This window comes from Trametes versicolor (genome assembly GCF_000271585.1).
Source record: "Trametes versicolor FP-101664 SS1 unplaced genomic scaffold TRAVEscaffold_1, whole genome shotgun sequence".
Lineage (NCBI taxonomy): Eukaryota > Fungi > Basidiomycota > Agaricomycetes > Polyporales > Polyporaceae > Trametes > Trametes versicolor.
Window position 1 is genome coordinate 1,667,838 of NW_007360321.1, and position 15,592 is coordinate 1,683,429.

The 15,592-nt window shown below is 58.6% G+C and overlaps 6 protein-coding genes across 6 annotated transcripts; 4 read left to right on the forward strand and 2 right to left on the reverse strand.

Moving 5' to 3' along the window:
- Positions 1–66: 66 nt before the first annotated feature.
- On the forward strand, positions 67–1,874 carry TRAVEDRAFT_109996 (PCI-domain-containing protein; the record flags this gene model as incomplete). The annotated part of the gene is made up of 8 exons (XM_008034596.1): positions 67–147; positions 208–267; positions 323–568; positions 623–976; positions 1,025–1,162; positions 1,214–1,326; positions 1,383–1,524; positions 1,575–1,874. 8 exons carry the CDS (start codon positions 67–69, stop codon positions 1,872–1,874), a joined length of 1,434 nt encoding a protein of 477 aa, XP_008032787.1.
- A 68-nt stretch (positions 1,875–1,942) lies between these two features.
- On the reverse strand, positions 1,943–3,030 carry TRAVEDRAFT_25480 (mitochondrial 37S ribosomal protein RSM25). Its single transcript, XM_008033623.1, has 2 exons — positions 2,569–3,030; positions 1,943–2,512 (listed from the first exon to the last, which is right to left on the reverse strand). Exons 1-2 carry the CDS (start codon positions 2,955–2,957, stop codon positions 2,041–2,043), a joined length of 861 nt encoding a protein of 286 aa, XP_008031814.1. The 5' UTR covers positions 2,958–3,030; the 3' UTR covers positions 1,943–2,040.
- A 667-nt stretch (positions 3,031–3,697) lies between these two features.
- On the forward strand, positions 3,698–4,101 carry TRAVEDRAFT_25481 (uncharacterized protein). The gene is made up of 3 exons (XM_008033624.1): positions 3,698–3,724; positions 3,785–3,918; positions 3,977–4,101. Exons 1-3 carry the CDS (start codon positions 3,722–3,724, stop codon positions 4,008–4,010), a joined length of 171 nt encoding a protein of 56 aa, XP_008031815.1. The 5' UTR covers positions 3,698–3,721; the 3' UTR covers positions 4,011–4,101.
- Positions 4,102–4,259: 158 nt separating this feature from the next.
- On the forward strand, positions 4,260–7,394 carry TRAVEDRAFT_55222 (uncharacterized protein; the record flags this gene model as incomplete). Its single annotated transcript, XM_008034172.1, has 3 exons — positions 4,260–4,285; positions 5,420–6,528; positions 6,583–7,394. The coding sequence occupies 3 exons, from the start codon at positions 4,260–4,262 to the stop codon at positions 7,227–7,229; spliced, it is 1,782 nt and encodes a 593-aa protein (XP_008032363.1). The 3' UTR covers positions 7,230–7,394.
- Positions 7,395–8,599: 1,205 nt separating this feature from the next.
- TRAVEDRAFT_25482 (uncharacterized protein) lies at positions 8,600–11,659 on the forward strand. Its single transcript, XM_008033625.1, has 7 exons — positions 8,600–9,075; positions 9,131–10,152; positions 10,207–10,416; positions 10,469–10,547; positions 10,602–10,894; positions 10,949–11,083; positions 11,145–11,659. The coding sequence occupies exons 5-7, from the start codon at positions 10,796–10,798 to the stop codon at positions 11,418–11,420; spliced, it is 510 nt and encodes a 169-aa protein (XP_008031816.1). The 5' UTR covers positions 8,600–9,075; positions 9,131–10,152; positions 10,207–10,416; positions 10,469–10,547; positions 10,602–10,795; the 3' UTR covers positions 11,421–11,659.
- A 491-nt stretch (positions 11,660–12,150) lies between these two features.
- TRAVEDRAFT_16386 (uncharacterized protein) lies at positions 12,151–15,250 on the reverse strand (the record flags this gene model as incomplete). Its single annotated transcript, XM_008033544.1, has 3 exons — positions 12,151–14,282; positions 14,338–14,533; positions 14,585–15,250. The coding sequence occupies 3 exons, from the start codon at positions 15,248–15,250 to the stop codon at positions 12,151–12,153; spliced, it is 2,994 nt and encodes a 997-aa protein (XP_008031735.1).
- Between the last annotated feature and the right edge of the window lie 342 nt (positions 15,251–15,592).

Here is a 15,592-nt window from a genome sequence, read left to right on the forward strand (position 1 = left end):
CAGTCTACCGTAAGAACCGCGACCTCCTCCTTGCACTCCCCCTCATCCACCTGCAACACGTACAACATGGCTGATCCCAAAAAGCAAGAGAAGGACTTCACGAAGGAGGTCGATGCGCTGATTTCGGAGACCACAACACTTGCGGCAGTGCGTGCTCGTGCTCTGCGGCTGCTTAGGACATTGTGCTAATTGGGCGTGCGCGTACAGTCGAAGAAGCTGCAGGAGGCACTCGACAAGATCTACGTCCTTGAGAAGCAGACTCGCAATGTGAGTCGTACTACTCTTATAGAGGCTAATGCGTTGCTAATACGCGTTCACGCAGGCATCTGACCTTAAGTCTACTACGAGACTGGTCAAGGAGGCCTCTGAACTCTGCTACAAGGCCCGGAATTTCAAGCTCCTCAACAGCAACATCAGCTCGCTAAGCAAGAAGCATGGCCAGCTGAAGGCGGCCATCCAGGCTATCGTAGAGCAGGCGTATGAGTGGCTCGAAGACATCCGCAAGACACAGGGCACCGAGACGTGGTTGGAGCTCATTGAGACGCTGCGGACTGTCACCGAGGGAAAGGTGCGTGCATTCAAATAACACTCCCCCAACCATTCCGCTGACCAGCTTATGTAGATCTTCCTCGAAACGCCACGGGCTCGTGTAACTCTCCTCCTTGCACACCACCATGAAACCATCGCCGCCGCTGCCACTACCCCCGCCTCCCGCAAGGAAACCTTGCAACTTGCCTCTGATCTCCTCAGCGACCTCCAGGTCGAGACGTACTCCTCGATGGACCGGCGAGAAAAGACCGAGTTCCTCCTGGAGCAGATGCGCTTACTGATCGCGCTTGCGCGCCTGAAGGACAGCGACATTGGGAAGGAGGGCAAGGACTCGATCGGCGGCGGCGAGTCTGAGTGGGTCAAAGTGAGGGTGGGAGGTCGCAAGGTCAACGAGGAGTTTTTGAAGGACAAGGCGAACGAGGTAGGAGTGCTCGCTACGTACTATTGACTTGGGCTGACACTGGGGCTGCATCAGGACTTGAAACTCAAGTACTACGACATGATGATCCAATATGCGTTGTATGGCAGCACATACCTCGATGCGGCGAAGTACTACCACAAGGTCTGGGAGACCCCCTCGATCAAGGAGGACGTGAATGGCCGCGGACGCGAGGTACGTGAAAGTCATCTCGACGTAGTTCCGCTGTGCTGACGTCTCGTACAGGCGCTAGAACACATCGTCTACTACGTTGTCCTGGCGCCTCACGACAACGAGCAGTCTGACATGCTTCATCGACTATTCGCCGATCCTGCTCTGCCTAAGCTTGAACTACATTAGTGAGTTTAATCTCCTCCGGTCAGCCTCACCGAGGCCTCATGAACATCCTTCTCAGCGCACTTGTGAAATGTTTCACGACTCCCGAGCTTATGAGATGGCCAGGCATTGAAGCCATCTACGGACCTCATCTGCGCAAGACTCAGGTCTTCACTTCGGAGAAGCTCTGGGAAGACCTCCACACCAGGGTCATCGAACACGTAAGTTCAATCATGGTAGATTCATGACAACTGACCTTACGTTCCCACAGAACATCCGCATCGTAGCGCAGTACTACACTCGCATCACCCTCGCCCGCCTCACCTCTCTCCTCGATCTGACGCAGCAACAAACCGAGGAGATCCTTTGCCGACTCGTAGTCTCTGCGACCGTGTGGGCGCGCATCGACCGACCAACAGGTATCGTCAACTTCCGTAACAGCCGAAGTGCGGAGGACGTGATGAACGACTGGAGTTCGGACATGCAGCGGCTGCTTGGGTTGGTCGAGAAGACCTGGATGGGCGTGAACGCCGCGCAGGCGGCACAGTCGAGAGCCATCAAGGCAGCATAGTAGTTAGCAGCATAGTATATAGGCATACTCATCGCGGACTGTTTTCTCTCGCTTTTCACTTTCGTGGGCCGTACTGTCGAATGAGGTGTGCGACAGGTAACGTCAAATTATTCCATATGTAAAGTATCAAGCAACCGAGACTAGGAGAGTGCGCCGAGCCCCTGCCCTATGCCTTACCGGTTACAGCCAGGAAATCCGCCTGGGCGGAAAGCCGTGCTGCGATCTGCTCTGGTGTCAACTCAGGCTTCGGGGCAGCCTCAGCCTCGGAAAAGACCGGCGCATATACTGGCCGGACACCCTCTTTCCACAACCGCGTGTACTCCTGTCCCTTCGTCCAGTGGTCTGGCCGGCCCTCGCGCTCGACAACGGCCTTCCAGCGCTTGCGCTCCGTCTCCGCGGTACGTGTCTGCTCGGTGGTGTCCTGGAAGGTCTCGAACGCCTTGCTCTCCTTCCGGAACGTAATCTCCGTCTGCGAGGGCCCGAATTCTACGCCGAGCGCCTCAGCCTCGGCGAGCGCGACCTGGCGGGCGATGGTGACTTCGGAGCGTAGTGACCGGAACTGGGCGACGGCGGACGCATACGCGTCGGACAGGTTCACATTTTGGTGTTCATAGAGGTTCACCGCATAGCGGATAGCACTGCTCCAAAAGTCAGCACACTGTCACACCGGACACACAGGACAGCATATACGCACTCCTCCGGCGACGGATTCCGCCCCCTCTGCTTCAACCTCTTCCACTCCTTCCCCCTTACAGAGTGCTCGCTCTCGACCTTCTCATTCTCGACGAGCGACTTCTCGCGGAACGCCTCGAACGGGTGGTCGCGGAAGAACTGCTTGCGGACCTGGTCCTCGACGTACTGCACCGGCAGCGGGCTGATCGTCGCGGCGTGCGCGGGGCGCGTGAGCGCGATGGCGTCGGGCGTGTCGAAGTGCGTGCGCGACGGCGGCTCGCGCGCGGGCAGCGGGAGCGGCGGGTTGTCGAGCACGGCGCGGTACCAGGCGGGCTCGCGCTGGATGTAGCCCTCGCGGATGAGGCGCGAGGCCTGCTTGTGCACTTGGCTGGCGATGCGCTTGGTCGCCATGCGAAGTGTTTTGGAGACGGAGGGCGGCCGGGGGGAGGGCGGAGGACGAAGAGGACTCGGTCAGGTGTGTGCACTGGCAGTGAGAGCAGTAAGAATGTCTTCGGCGTCTATGTGGTCCCGATGTGTATGCGTGAGAACTTTTGATATGCGGAGAAGCATGAGTTAGCGCTCGGCGAACTCTCTGATCTCCTGACTGCGACCATCGCAAACAAACTTTTAGAGAGCACTCTCGCTATGATATGTTTATACTCTCTCTATGCATCTCGTGTCGACACTCAGATATTCAGGCGTGCAGGTTGCATGGTACCGAACTGAGTAAACTGACAACTTCTTGTATACCTTCGATCGTCAACGCCGCCAACTCTGCGGCGGCGCGGGGAGAGACCGGAACGGATACAGGCACTCTCGAAGCACCGCTACCTTCCAGGTGTCACTGTGGGCCGCCGTCCCGACGATACCCGTTTAGGAGAACTCAGGACGAAGAGCCCCATGGTTCGACCAAGATGGCTTATCGACGCGCCTGGTCTCTATCGGCAGCTCTAGATGGGCTCTTGTCGTATCAAACGACGAAGATTTGAAGTCTTTCACCGCCCGCTGTGCGCAGCGGCCCCATGCCGAGCGCAGAGAGGAATTAGGAACGCTGCCCCATTTTTATCAGATGGTGGATCTCGATTCCAGGCGGACCGTGGACGGGTATATAAAGAGCAGTGTCCGATGGGAGACTGACCCACGGTCAGAAACTGAACCTACATCCAACTATCATCATGGTTAGCTTTCCCCCCATTTCGCCCTGCAATCCGTTCATCCGTGCTCACCGTCCCTCTTAGCCCGCCGACGTCAAGTGCTCCACCCAGTCCAGCAGCTCTGACTGCGCCTGGCCCAACTGCGAGTGCGGCCCCAAGAGCTCCGAGCCGCCCAAGAACAAGAACTGCGGCTCTAGCTCCTGCAACTGTGGCGCGACGTGAGTATTTCCCTACAGTACCGCTCCGGCTATGTGCTGATGCGTGTCTGCAATGTAGCTGCGCGTGCAAGCCCGGCGAGTGCAAGTGCTAAGCGCTTCGCGTCGATGTGCCTCCACTCGAGATCTACGGTCGGAATGTAACATATACGAGGTGTATGATTGAGAAGTCAACTACCGCTACGCGACAATAGGAAGGATTGCAGTTTGAAGCTTGTATACAACACGCCTGCCTTCACCCAAGAACACTGTCTCGACGTGCCTATCGACGACGGTGACCGAAGGCGATCCTGTGTACGACTTCCATGAAGATACAACATCTTCTGGGGTTCCATGAAGTGTCCATGGACATGATAGTCGCTCTCGATTTGTGCCGCTGATTTAAGACGAACGTTCGTCCAGTACTATCACGGACCTAGAGTTCGAACGGGACCCAGAGTTCGAACGTTCCGAAAGATCCCTCCCTCCCTAGCCACCGATAACCTTGCAAACTCGCACATCAATACTTCTATGTCGGATACACTACCTGCAAAAGAGTTGAAGTTTTTAGAGCAGGTGGAGGTCCCGATCTTGAGCGAGTAAGTGGACGAGTTCGGCTTTTGCACGATGCACCCATGGGCGCTCTTCCCTGTACCATGAGTGTCTGTCACAGAACTTCTTCTGGGAGCGTTATATGTATATACAAATGCTTCCACCATTTTCCCGAAGTTCTACGCATCTATGGGGAACGGGAAGTTGAGTAGCAAAAGGTGTAAGACTCAAAGCGTGACATCTGCGCCACCGCTAACGCAGCGTTCTGAACTCCGACGATCTTGGTGGCCGAGAGCGCCTCCTCGCGTAGTGCACGCTTGCTGCGGGGAATCAATCCGGCATGGCTCGGCGGCGTTACTTAGCGTTACTCATCGGCATCAAAACGTTCGAACTCTGGTACCCTCCCACTGGTCGGGCTCGGGTTGGTCTGCAACATCCTCAGATTTTTTCAAAGTCGGTATGATGGTAGGAATACATATGAAGAGTAGTTCTGCCAAGTTTGGGAATTATCGGGCTTGAGGGAGGGGAGTTATTCGTTACGCAACAAGGGGTACTCGTTTGCCGTTCGAACTCTGGGTCCGTGATAGTAGGCCCTAGGCAGCTTTGGGACGCACTGATGAGGACAAGGTCAGTGTCTGAGGTTAGGGTCCGCAGCGCAACACAGGCCTTCGTGTTCGTACCTCGTCACTTTCTCCTGAACTCGCTCCGAGTCGTCCATGACACATCGGGGAGATGTATGTGTGGTAAGTTTGATTCCTCTGCGCAGGTTATAAGCTACGTGCTTCGCTGGAAAGTACTGATCAGTTTCGCTACCGCAGTGCTGTAATACTAATAGGATTACCGCAGCACAACGTTGACTGCAGAAGCGACGTCGGCGTCGGGTCTATAAAGACGGTCTTCTTCTCATCCGAAATAACTACTCCTACTCCTGACCATCGTGCAGTCAGATGTCTCTCGCAAGTATACCTATCAGACACCCGTCGCGAGTGTACCTCACCCTGGGCCCTCTTCTCGCCCTCGGCGCCCTAACTCCAACGCCATCCTTACCTCCACTGATCCTTCTCCTAGCTATCCTGCGGCTCCAGGCTGCAACGCTCATCCCTCGGCGGAACTGGTCTGGAGCCGTCGCCCAAGTAATCTGCGTCTCACTCGCGACAGGCATAGTCCATGCTGCAGCGTCTCTCCACGCCCTCTCCACGCCCTTCACCTCCTTGATCGTCCTAGCCGGCCTATCTACTGTGTCAACTACCATTGCCGCGGGGGCGATCGCGGCCGGATACTACACGGAACGCGCTTCACAAACGCACTGGGCGCGCGCGACGCTCTTCCCTGCCACTTGGGCCACGACATGGGCTGCAGTCGAGCGCGGTAGTCCGATTGGCCAGCTAGCAACCTGGAGCCCCGTAGTTAACGTCGGGGGCTACGGCTGGCTGCGGCAGGTGGGCGGCCAGGCTGCGATTAACTGGGTCGTGGCCGCCTGGGCTGTGGTCATCGCGGACGTGGCGGGGGCATGGATGATGGGACCGGGCGGAGAGCAAGAGCCCGGGTCGGAGGACGTTGTTTCCCTCGTGGACGACGTACCCCTCGTCCATCCCATTCCGAAAGCACGATCGGCCATCTCTGCAAAGGCACGCCGGACGCTCGTCATGGCCGCAGTCCTCATGACTCTCGCTGTTCCGTCATACATGGTCTCCGACCTCCCGCCTCCGGTTTCCGCGCCCGATGTGACGCCTTTCGGCGTCGCGTGCGCTATGCCTTACCCACAGCGTAATGGTCACGCAACTGGTCCGCCTTCGCTGAAGGACTACGTCGCGGAGTCGAGGACGCTGCAATCCCAGGCCAAGATCATCCTCTGGCCTGAGAGTGCTGTGCACTTCACCGCCGCGGGAGAGCGGGAGGAGACGTTTGCAAAGATCAGCCGACAGATCGCGAACGGGACCTACTACGGCATCGGGTTCGAGGAGGTCGTCCATTCCGACTCTCCGGACGGCGTCTGGAAGGCTGGTATGAGACGCAACGGCTTGGTCCTTCTCGGATGGGAAGGTGTAGTGTATGAGTACTACAAGCGAAACCTGGTGCCTAGTGAGTGCATTCATCTCGAACGTGACGAGGGTCTCACAACTGACGTCCTTGCAGTTGCCGAATCATTCTCCCTCACACCTTCCAACGAACAGCCCTCGCTCTTCACCATGCACCTCCCCCACCCAAAATTCTGGACCGCGCCCGAATGGGCCCCAGCACCTAACTTCACGCGCCCGATCGACATCACAGCGTCCATCTGCCTCGACTTCACCACTGCGTCCTCCTTCGCCGGGCTCCCCGCGCGCCCCGCACTCATCCTCGCGCCCGCGCGCACCTGGCACCCGAGCATCGGGCGCGCGATGTGGGAGCAAGCCAAAGCGCGTGCGGAGGAAACTGGCAGCATGGTGCTCTGGTGCGACGGCGGCGCGGGCGGGGTGAGCGGGCTTGCGGGGCGCGGCATGCACGCATTCCGGCAGACCGGGCCTGGCTCGTGGGCGCAGACGGTGAGCGTGCCGTGGCCATTTGACCAACGCCGCACCATTTTTGCGGCGGGGGGTACATCTACGGCGCTCGCTGTGGTGTGGGCAATCGCGGGGACAGCGTGGATGGCGGGAGCTGTGGCTGGCCAAGTCGGGGACCGCGAGCAGGGAGCCGGGAGGGCGATCGCGTCGCTCACCGGTGCGGTCCAGCGAGCTCTCGTGTCCATTAGGAACCTCGGTGCCCGGGAGACGAGAGGCGAAGAACGGCCGCTGCTAGACTGAGCGGAACTTGAGAGAACCTGCCCCGCTTACGGGTCTTCCCTTGGTGTGCCTGGACTGTGCGAGCGTATCCCCGTGTTGTGAACCCACCGGTGTGTATCGTTATGTGTTCCCCTGACCGGTCACTTGTAAGTTATTGTGCCTCTAGCGGAATATACAGTAGTAGACAGCAGTCCACATTGCATCACGAACGTTTAAGAGGCTATCAGCAGGCCCGCCACAACATGCCAGGGGCGCACCTGGGTCGACCCAACCGGAGCAGACAGGTCAGCGCGCCGACCACAGGTGCCGTGCGCGGAGAACGCCATGCGGGCTGCGGGCTGCGTTCCGCGGAACGTGCTCCGGAACAAGTTCTCTCGTGTTCTGTGTTCCAGGTGACAGAGAGTAATAAAGCTCCCAAACCATGCAAATTCAAAGACTCTGGGATAATTGCCTTCGCGCGTCGCTGGACTTCGTGTACTTCAAAGTCACTCTGTCAGTCGATCAAGTCACCAGAACGCGGAACATGTGCCGGATCGTGTCCTGCGACATAGATCTTGTCGCCGCCAGGACTGTATGCGTGCACCTGTGATATTGAGGGTACGCGGGCACGCACATACTGCATGTCTGCCCTATCACACGGCGAGGACCCGATTGCCTCTGGAATGCCCACGGATAGGCTCCTTTGGTGGGGGATGAGCCTTCTGTGTAGAATGTGCCCTACAAGAAGCACGTCGGGGGATGCTAGGGTGCTCTGGGACCCTGCCATCTCCGTTGGATATACCTAAAGTAGGACGAAAGAAGGTGAACATTCAATATCGTTCGCCCGGGATTACCCTACCTGCGGGATTGACACCGGCAGTACTCAACCATGGCGCAGTACGGCACGTTGGCATGCCTGCCTGGGTCTACTCATGCCTGCTTGGGTCTACTGACCAGGTCGCAGTGTGTTTCCAGGCGCGATCGCCGTCATGTAGGTGTGCGATCGCCGTGTAAGGTATGTTTCCCCGGTTGCATGACCATAGGCGCAGCGGCGGACTCCACCGAAAACATGGCGGACTTAATCAGAATGTGTCACCGGGTTCTGACTGTGGCAAATCCGTCTGCGGCCTGGGCACCTTGAGGGAGGGGGCGGGTGAGTGGATCGGTGTCTTAACGGAAGAGGAAATATCACTCGGAGGAGATATCACTCGGATGTTGGGCCATCGAAGTAACCTAGGTATACTAATTCGTCTCGCATGAGACTCTATGTTTGAACCATGAATTTTGGCATTGAATGAGGTGTGGGAGATGAGAGTAGAAGGAAGGCCGGAATGAGAGCGTGCGCTTGTGCCCTCGGAAAGTACGGCGGCGCCTCCGTCCTCGAGGCAGCTCTCCCGGGCGTCGAGCTCTCCTTCGCGCTTTCCGTGCTCGCTCGCGATCTCAGGCCGCCTGTTTCGTATCTTCCAAGCGTTCGTCACTATCGGGAAGACGTGTGCTGCTCGCCGAGGCCAGGAGGTTTACACGTTCACTTCATCTGCCGCGGTCCTCATCTACTGCTGCGAACGGACGAGCCCTGCCCCCACAGGTCCACGATTGGAGGACTTGTGAGTCACCACGCATCCCTACACGAACCGCTACCAGTCGAGTCTCGCGAACGGCCTCCAAGGCCCACAGCGTGCCTCGACCGGGCCCTCCCCGCTCGCCGGCACTCACCACCCTCTTCTCTCGGAACAGGCTCTCGCGTCCGGGAAGACACTCGGCGCCGCGTTCGAAGACTACGCATCCCTGCCGGAGCACATCGAGGAAGACGACTTCGAGGAGATATCGTACGACGAGCTCCGCCTATCGCTCTGCCCTGCCGATCCTGCGCACTTCGCGCCCGTCTTCGGTGAGTTCGGACAATACCCTGCCTCTGTGCGCGAGCTGACACTCGATCGGTGCAGACTACCAGCGAGCATACAACCACACGCTTCTATCGCGCTCCCGCTCGTCCATCTCTCGCCTCCGAAAGCTATCCCGAGCTTCCCTCAAGCGACCACGCGACGCACTCACGCGCACCCGGGCAAAGCACGTCCGGACACTCGTTGAAGATCCCGCACGAGAACAAACACCCTCTTTTGAACTCTCGAAGCCCTCTTCCTCCTCCTCGTCTACTTCCAGCAGGGCATCTACCTCTCCGGAAACGCCACCAGCGCACACCTCGCCGCTACTCTTCCTCGGACCCGACCCTGCACGGAAGCCCGCGTCTCCAAACGACAAGGAGGCTTCCCTGACTGCCCACTTCGAAGACGAAGCTACAGTCGAGTCCGATAGCCTTGCGCTTGTTCCGGCGGCGACACCCCCCTCTCCGAAAGCCAAGTCCTTCTCCTCGTCCCTCCGGCGCCTCCGAACTTTAAGTAGGTCTTCGCTATTTAGCGCTCGCCGACACGCGCCCCAGGTGTGCGACGCCCTCCCTGCCGAAAGTTCTGGTGCATCCCTCCATCTCCCTAGCCCCCCTACCGCAGCGGAGGCCCTCCAACTCCCTGAGCTTGTCTTCGACGAACTTGATTTCTCCTTTATCGTCGAAGAGAACACCTCTACGCCTTCCGCCACATCCTTCACTCAGACTGCCACTCAGCCCGACTCTGCAGCCGAGGCCGAGACACCCGTCACACCCCCTCTTCCTCGCATCGAGGTCCACGAATCGAGCCCACGCTTGCGAACAGCTAGCCTTCAGCTCCCTCGCTGCCTGTTTGTAGACCCTCAGTCTTTGACCGCCTCTGCGCCTGCATCTGCAGTCGATCGCATCTCTCGTTTCTGGAGCCCGGCACCATCTCCTGCTTGGCTCTCTCGCAACGTTGAAGGCGTTGAGCCCACAGCTAGCAGCAGCCCTCTTCCGCTCCCGATACCTCCCCCGCCCTCTCCGCCACTATATATCGTCCCCCGTTCTTTGAGGCCGGACAGTTATTACCTCCGCGAGCCCGAGGTACGCAATGATGGGGTGCCTGTCGCTGCCTATCGCTCATCCATATCGTCACAGATCGAATTCGAATTCACGACAGCGCCACAGACGCCGAGATCGACGTGCTCATCTGTAACCCTCTACAACCCTTCTCAAAGAACCTCGTTCCTCGCACCGTCCAGCCCAGTCAACCGGCTCTCTGTGATCTACCGTCGCTCGGTAGCAGACAACCGCCAGAGCCGACATTCGGTGACATTCAGCGAAGAGCATAACGGGCACGTTATCACGGTACGTCGTGCAGTCTGTTTGTACAGCGGCTTGTGTCTGATCTGTGCCGAAGAACACTTCCCTGAACGTCTTCTGCCTTCCTCCGGAGACCTCCAGCCTACCCCCATCTCCTCTTACGCCCCTTGCCCTTGGTGCGTCACTTTTATATATAACATCTACGTCTACTGACCGTTCCAACAATGCAGACACCTCCCTCTTCTCTTTCCCCCTTCCTAGCCCAACACCATCCCCGCGGGTAGCACCAAAGGACTCCCCCTACGCTATCTTCACTCCCGCCCCCAACGCACACGAATACTCGGAGGCTGTCAACTTCCGCCCGCCTGCGTATCTCCTAAACTTCGTCAAGAAGATCCTCCGCAACTCTACCATCGACCCAGACATGGATCTCACAAGTAAGCAAGCGGAAACCGTCGACTGGGGAGGTGAGGTCGACTACTCGGGCATCGAGTGGTTCAAAGACCCTCCGCCACGTCCTGAGGTAAGCTAGGATGTGCATAATTGAAGCATGCGACCGGGCTGACCTGTATCGAAGCCCCCGCCCCAGCCCCAGGCGACGATGGACAACTACGTTCCGCAACCAGGCGTGATCGAGCAGAACGAGGCGTTCGACTACGCACTAAAGAGCGCACCAAACGTGCTCTACGCCCGCTTCAAGCAGTTCGGCCAGGTGCGCATACCTCCCCCACACCTACCCCCGCACGCACGCTAACCTGCCCGTGCCCCTGCAGCTCGGCGTGCTCGCGTGGTGCTCCGAGTTCAGCGAGCTGATCGACGCGTTGAAGCACCTCGGCTTCGACGGGAACATGTTCGTGTCGACGCGCACGCAGGCGCTCAAGACATGCGAGGACATCCTCAAGCTGAACCTCGACATCGAGATGCAGATCATCGTGATGTTCCTCTCCTCGCAGGTCGCGCGCCTCCGCCGCTTCCTCGACGCGGACCACCAGTGGGACGACTACCCGAAGCCCAAGTTCCCGATCGACCCGAACGAGTACAAGCAGTAGCCCGCGCCGGCCTCCGTGCTGCTGCCATTTTCTATGTCCATAATAGGCTGTGTGACATACTATCTGTGCATATGTTTGCTGTGGTTTCGCCCTGGAGGGCGCGGTCTGTATGGGCTCTCCCGCATATGTATTATATACCTGCACGCATCATACCTCTTTAGTTTCTCCTGCTCCGCCTTGTGCTGTAATCTACGTACGCAGTCGCTTTGGAATGGAATTTCAACGCATTGCACACCAACAGGCACTCGAGAACGTTTAGAGATGGGTTGGGCATGGGCCACGGGAAAGCTCCAAGGTAGCCGGAATTAGGATTGAATATGGAATGCCAACATCATCGCGCGGTGGTACAAACGACAGCAATAGTCCTTATAAGATTAAAGCAGAGGGGTGTGCGGTGAAGTGAGGGACGGGATGCAAACGCGTAAGCGGAAGTAGGGGAAAGCCGCAAATGCCCGTTAATCAAAAAAGCAGAACCAACAAAAGCGGCGCGGGTAACGGGGGATCCGTAGAAAGGAGAGCGACAGGTGTAGATGCAGCAGTAGAGATGGTGAATCTAGATAGGCAATGTGCACTGGGAATGTCTGTGAGTAGAGATCATGTAAATGCGGGCGTGTGGGTGGTATCAGCAGTGTGCGTCGGGCTTCCAATTGCAGGTCAGTAACAAGAGCGTCCCCGGACTTGTCGAGCCAGTCAGTCAGTCGGCAGTCTGAGTCAATGTACCGCGGTCCTGTCACGGGGAAGTGCCCGTCCACGAACCGGCCAGCGACGGCGGCAGTGGCGCGGGCTGATAAGAGGAGAGGCGTGGGGGTTCCGGGAGGGGGTTATGTGAGAGGGAGTTGCGCAGAGGGGGAGGGGGCGAGCTCGATGAGGATTGTTTGTAGTACTGATGTGTAGGGCTTCCTTGTGGGTGCGACTGAGGAGAGCCGGGAGGGTATAGGATGGGTGTCGACGCGGAGGCGAACTGAGTGTAGGACGCCGCCTGGCTCTGCGCGCCCTGGTACGGTGTCTGGACGACAACGTAGGTGTGGCTGGAGCCGTGCATCTGAGCCGCGGGCGCGGGTGGGGAACTCGACGCGCGCTGCATCTCTGCAACGGCGGTGACGCTCGGGATCGAGCTCACCCGCTGGAGTTCGGTGCTAATGAACGTCGACGGGCGAGAGTCACTGCCAATGGTAGCAGGCGTAGAGACTACGGGCATACCGTCTGGACCATACGCCATGCTCCGCGCCTTCCAGAGCCGCTCCATCTCCCAGGCATCTTTGGCCTTCATGGAGGAGTAGTCCGCGGAAGAGTGCAACTCGGAGTTGGGTCGCGTCGAGGTCTGGGCAGATCCCTGACGCTCATGACCGTGGGGCGCCGGCGCCGGAGACGGGGCAACGGGAGACGGGGCACTGGAGGACTTGGCAACCTTGCTCTCGTCATTGCGAGGCTTCTTCAGGGTAGAACTGCGCCTCGCAGTCTTCGTCGACGTGACGCGCTCCGGAATGATCGGGGTCTGCGTGGACCGCGAGTAGTCGGGAGAGGGGGCCTTCTCGCGACCGCTGTTCGAGGGATGTCTCTTGTGGCGGGTCTCGGGCTCCTCTGTGATGGTGTCTCGTCGCTTGCTCTCGCGACGGCGAGTAGGCTCGGGCTCAGAGGACTTCGAACGTTCCCTGTCTTTCGACTTCGACTTCTTCGTCGAACTGGAGGGCTCACCGGGGGAACCCACAACCTCCCACTGCTCGCCCATGCCCATGATGACCTCCCCAGCCTGCTTGATGTTACCAGAAGGACTGCGGATGAGCTTGAAGGTCTCCGTCTGACGGCTCTGCGATCCGATCGAGGCTTTCGAGCGCACTGTTCCATCCTTCGTGTCCTTCGACTTCGTGGGGGAGCGATCGACGCGCTTGCTAGGACTGGGCTCGGGAGCCTCCACAACAGCGGTCGGGATGACGAGGGGCGTAGTGTAGGGTGTTGGTGGGTTGACGAACATCGACGCCCGAGCCAAGGCAATGTCTTCCACAGATGGCATAGGTATCATCGGGGGTGCAGGCTGGACGGCTTCATGTGGAGGCTTCTGAATTTGTGCCGGGGTGGGAGAAGGTGACGGAGGTACAACAGTAGATGGTGCAGGTGAACTCTCAGCCGGAGACGGTTCGGGCAAGCTCTGTAGGACAGTTGCGGGTGTAGGGAGAGGCAACTCAGGAAGGGGAGGGGAGGACATGGGAGGGAGCGAGTCGCGGAAAACCGGGCCATTATCCACGAGCTGTGTCGAATACGGACGTGAAAGCCTGACACTCTCCTCTAGCGGTGCCGGGGAATCCGTCCTCGGGATTTCCGGAAGGGGTAGATTCTCCCTTGACATAGGCCTGGGCGTGGCTTCCTCCTGGATCGTGGGCGGATGGCCATGGTCCTCTTCTAATGGCGTGTTACCGCCGGAGCCCCACGGCTCATCCGGATTAGCTATCGTGAGTCTCCCAGACGTCATAAACTCGTGTACAGAGGACCCCGATGATCGACGACTGGGTGCACGGATAGAGCCCTGCGGCTCGGGGTTTGCGTCTATAGAGGGCGCGGGTACACGCCTGACAGGGTCCGGGGACTTCGACATCCGCGACGACGCGCGATGGTCACCATCTGGAGGAAGAGGGCTGATAGGAGTCGGTAGTCGACTGTTATCAGCACTCGCGAAGTGTTGCCACTCTGTACCCAAGGCGTTCGTAGCCTTGTCGGGTTTTCGCATGACACTGAAACGCTTGACCAGACGACCGAGGACGCTTCCCCTCTTCACCTTTTGCGTGGACGGTTGAAGAGAGGGCAGAGATGTCATGGAAGGTGCCATTGCAGACTGGCGGCGTAGCAGCTTTCCTTGAACAGTCCCTTCTACCGATAGCAGACGGTCAGAAACGGCTAGTCGCGGTCCGTTTACAACACTTACCATCTTCGTTTCCTCCGAATATGCCGGTGAACGGTTTCCGCCGCTTGCTAAGTTTGCGTGGCAACTGTATCTGCGCAGGGTCTATGGCATGGAGGTGGACTGCAGATGTAGACTGGGAGAGTGGCGAGGGCGTCACTGTCTTGTGGCGAATCCCATTCGTCATGCTCTGCCGCCTCGCGCGTGAGCTCATAGGAGTCTGAAAGACGCCTGAATATTCCGCTGCTTGCGCAATGGTTCAACGACATACCTGAGGTGGTTCTGCTCTTCGGTTGTCAGATTGGATATCATAAGGCGACTCGTGATGCCAATTCGTACCCCATGGGTCCGTGACATCCAACATGTCCACACCGTCATGAGTGCCCGTTGAGACTTTCCGAGACCGCGGCTTCGGAGGCTCCTGGATGCGGATCTGCGATGAGGTCGGCGTGGGGAGGGGCGATCCCGAGGGCGTCCTACTCGGGCCAGCCATACGCGCAGGGTCTTGCCCGCGCTCGGGCGCTGATGCCATGGGCGGGAAGGATGGAGAGAAAACGGATGGCGGCCTGCCATCTTTGGTCGGCGCGAGTAGATGGTGGTTACGATACCAGCGAGGCCCGACAGGATTGTGCAGCGGGTAGCGGATGCGAAATTGTACAGCAGAGGCGGTCGCAAACTCGACTTCGCGATGATACCATGTGGGCAACTCGTTCAAGGGGTCCGGTATAATCGAGAATGCGAACGGATTGAAGTGTGGGCGCGCGTTCTCCTGCTCCTTCTCGTATACGTCGAGGCTGCCGCCACGAGGATCGTATTGGCCATGGTCAGTCGCGGACCGTTGCTTGGCAGGAGGATCGTCGTGCTTCTTGGTGTGCTTGCGGCCCAGAAAGCTTTTGCTCCTCTGCTTCGTTCGCCCATGGGCACCTTCGGGAGCCATGGCGACTCAGAGTACTCTTCAAAGCGAGCACAGGCGGTCCGATGAAAACTGGAGGATGCAGAGGGTGTGCGCGGATGGTAAGCGGCTAGTTGAGGCCGGCAACGGAGTATGATGGCGCGACTTGCCTGGTCGTGGCAAAGCGTGTGGGTCGTCGTGCGCGGTGCAGGGAGAGAGGGGCAGCAGCGGGCGGTCAGAGGAGGGGGGGCATGGGGAAAGAGAGGAGGAAGAAACGAGCGTCGAGGAGATTCCGGGCGAAAGAGAGCGGACACGAGCTGTTCCTCAGGTCCGTCCACAACCCTCGCTTCTGCTCTCACTCCATCGCCGCAACCACCCCCGGCGTCT

Bases quoted from the DNA above. Each gene is read 5' to 3' on its own strand.
- TRAVEDRAFT_25480 (XM_008033623.1), bottom strand. From the start codon at position 2,957: ATGGCGACCAAGCGCATCGCCAGCCAAGTGCACAAGCAGGCCTCGCGC. The intron at 2,513-2,568 runs GTGCGTATATGC...CTTTTGGAGCAG, and splicing joins CGGAATCCGTCGCCGGAGGA to TGCTATCCGCTATGCGGTGA.
- TRAVEDRAFT_25481 (XM_008033624.1), top strand. The intron at 3,919-3,976 runs GTGAGTATTTCC...TCTGCAATGTAG, and splicing joins TCCTGCAACTGTGGCGCGAC to CTGCGCGTGCAAGCCCGGCG.
- TRAVEDRAFT_25482 (XM_008033625.1), top strand. From the start codon at position 10,796: ATGGATCTCACAAGTAAGCAAGCGGAAACCGTCGACTGGGGAGGTGAG. The intron at 10,895-10,948 runs GTAAGCTAGGAT...CCTGTATCGAAG, and splicing joins ACCCTCCGCCACGTCCTGAG to CCCCCGCCCCAGCCCCAGGC. The intron at 11,084-11,144 runs GTGCGCATACCT...GTGCCCCTGCAG, and splicing joins GCTTCAAGCAGTTCGGCCAG to CTCGGCGTGCTCGCGTGGTG.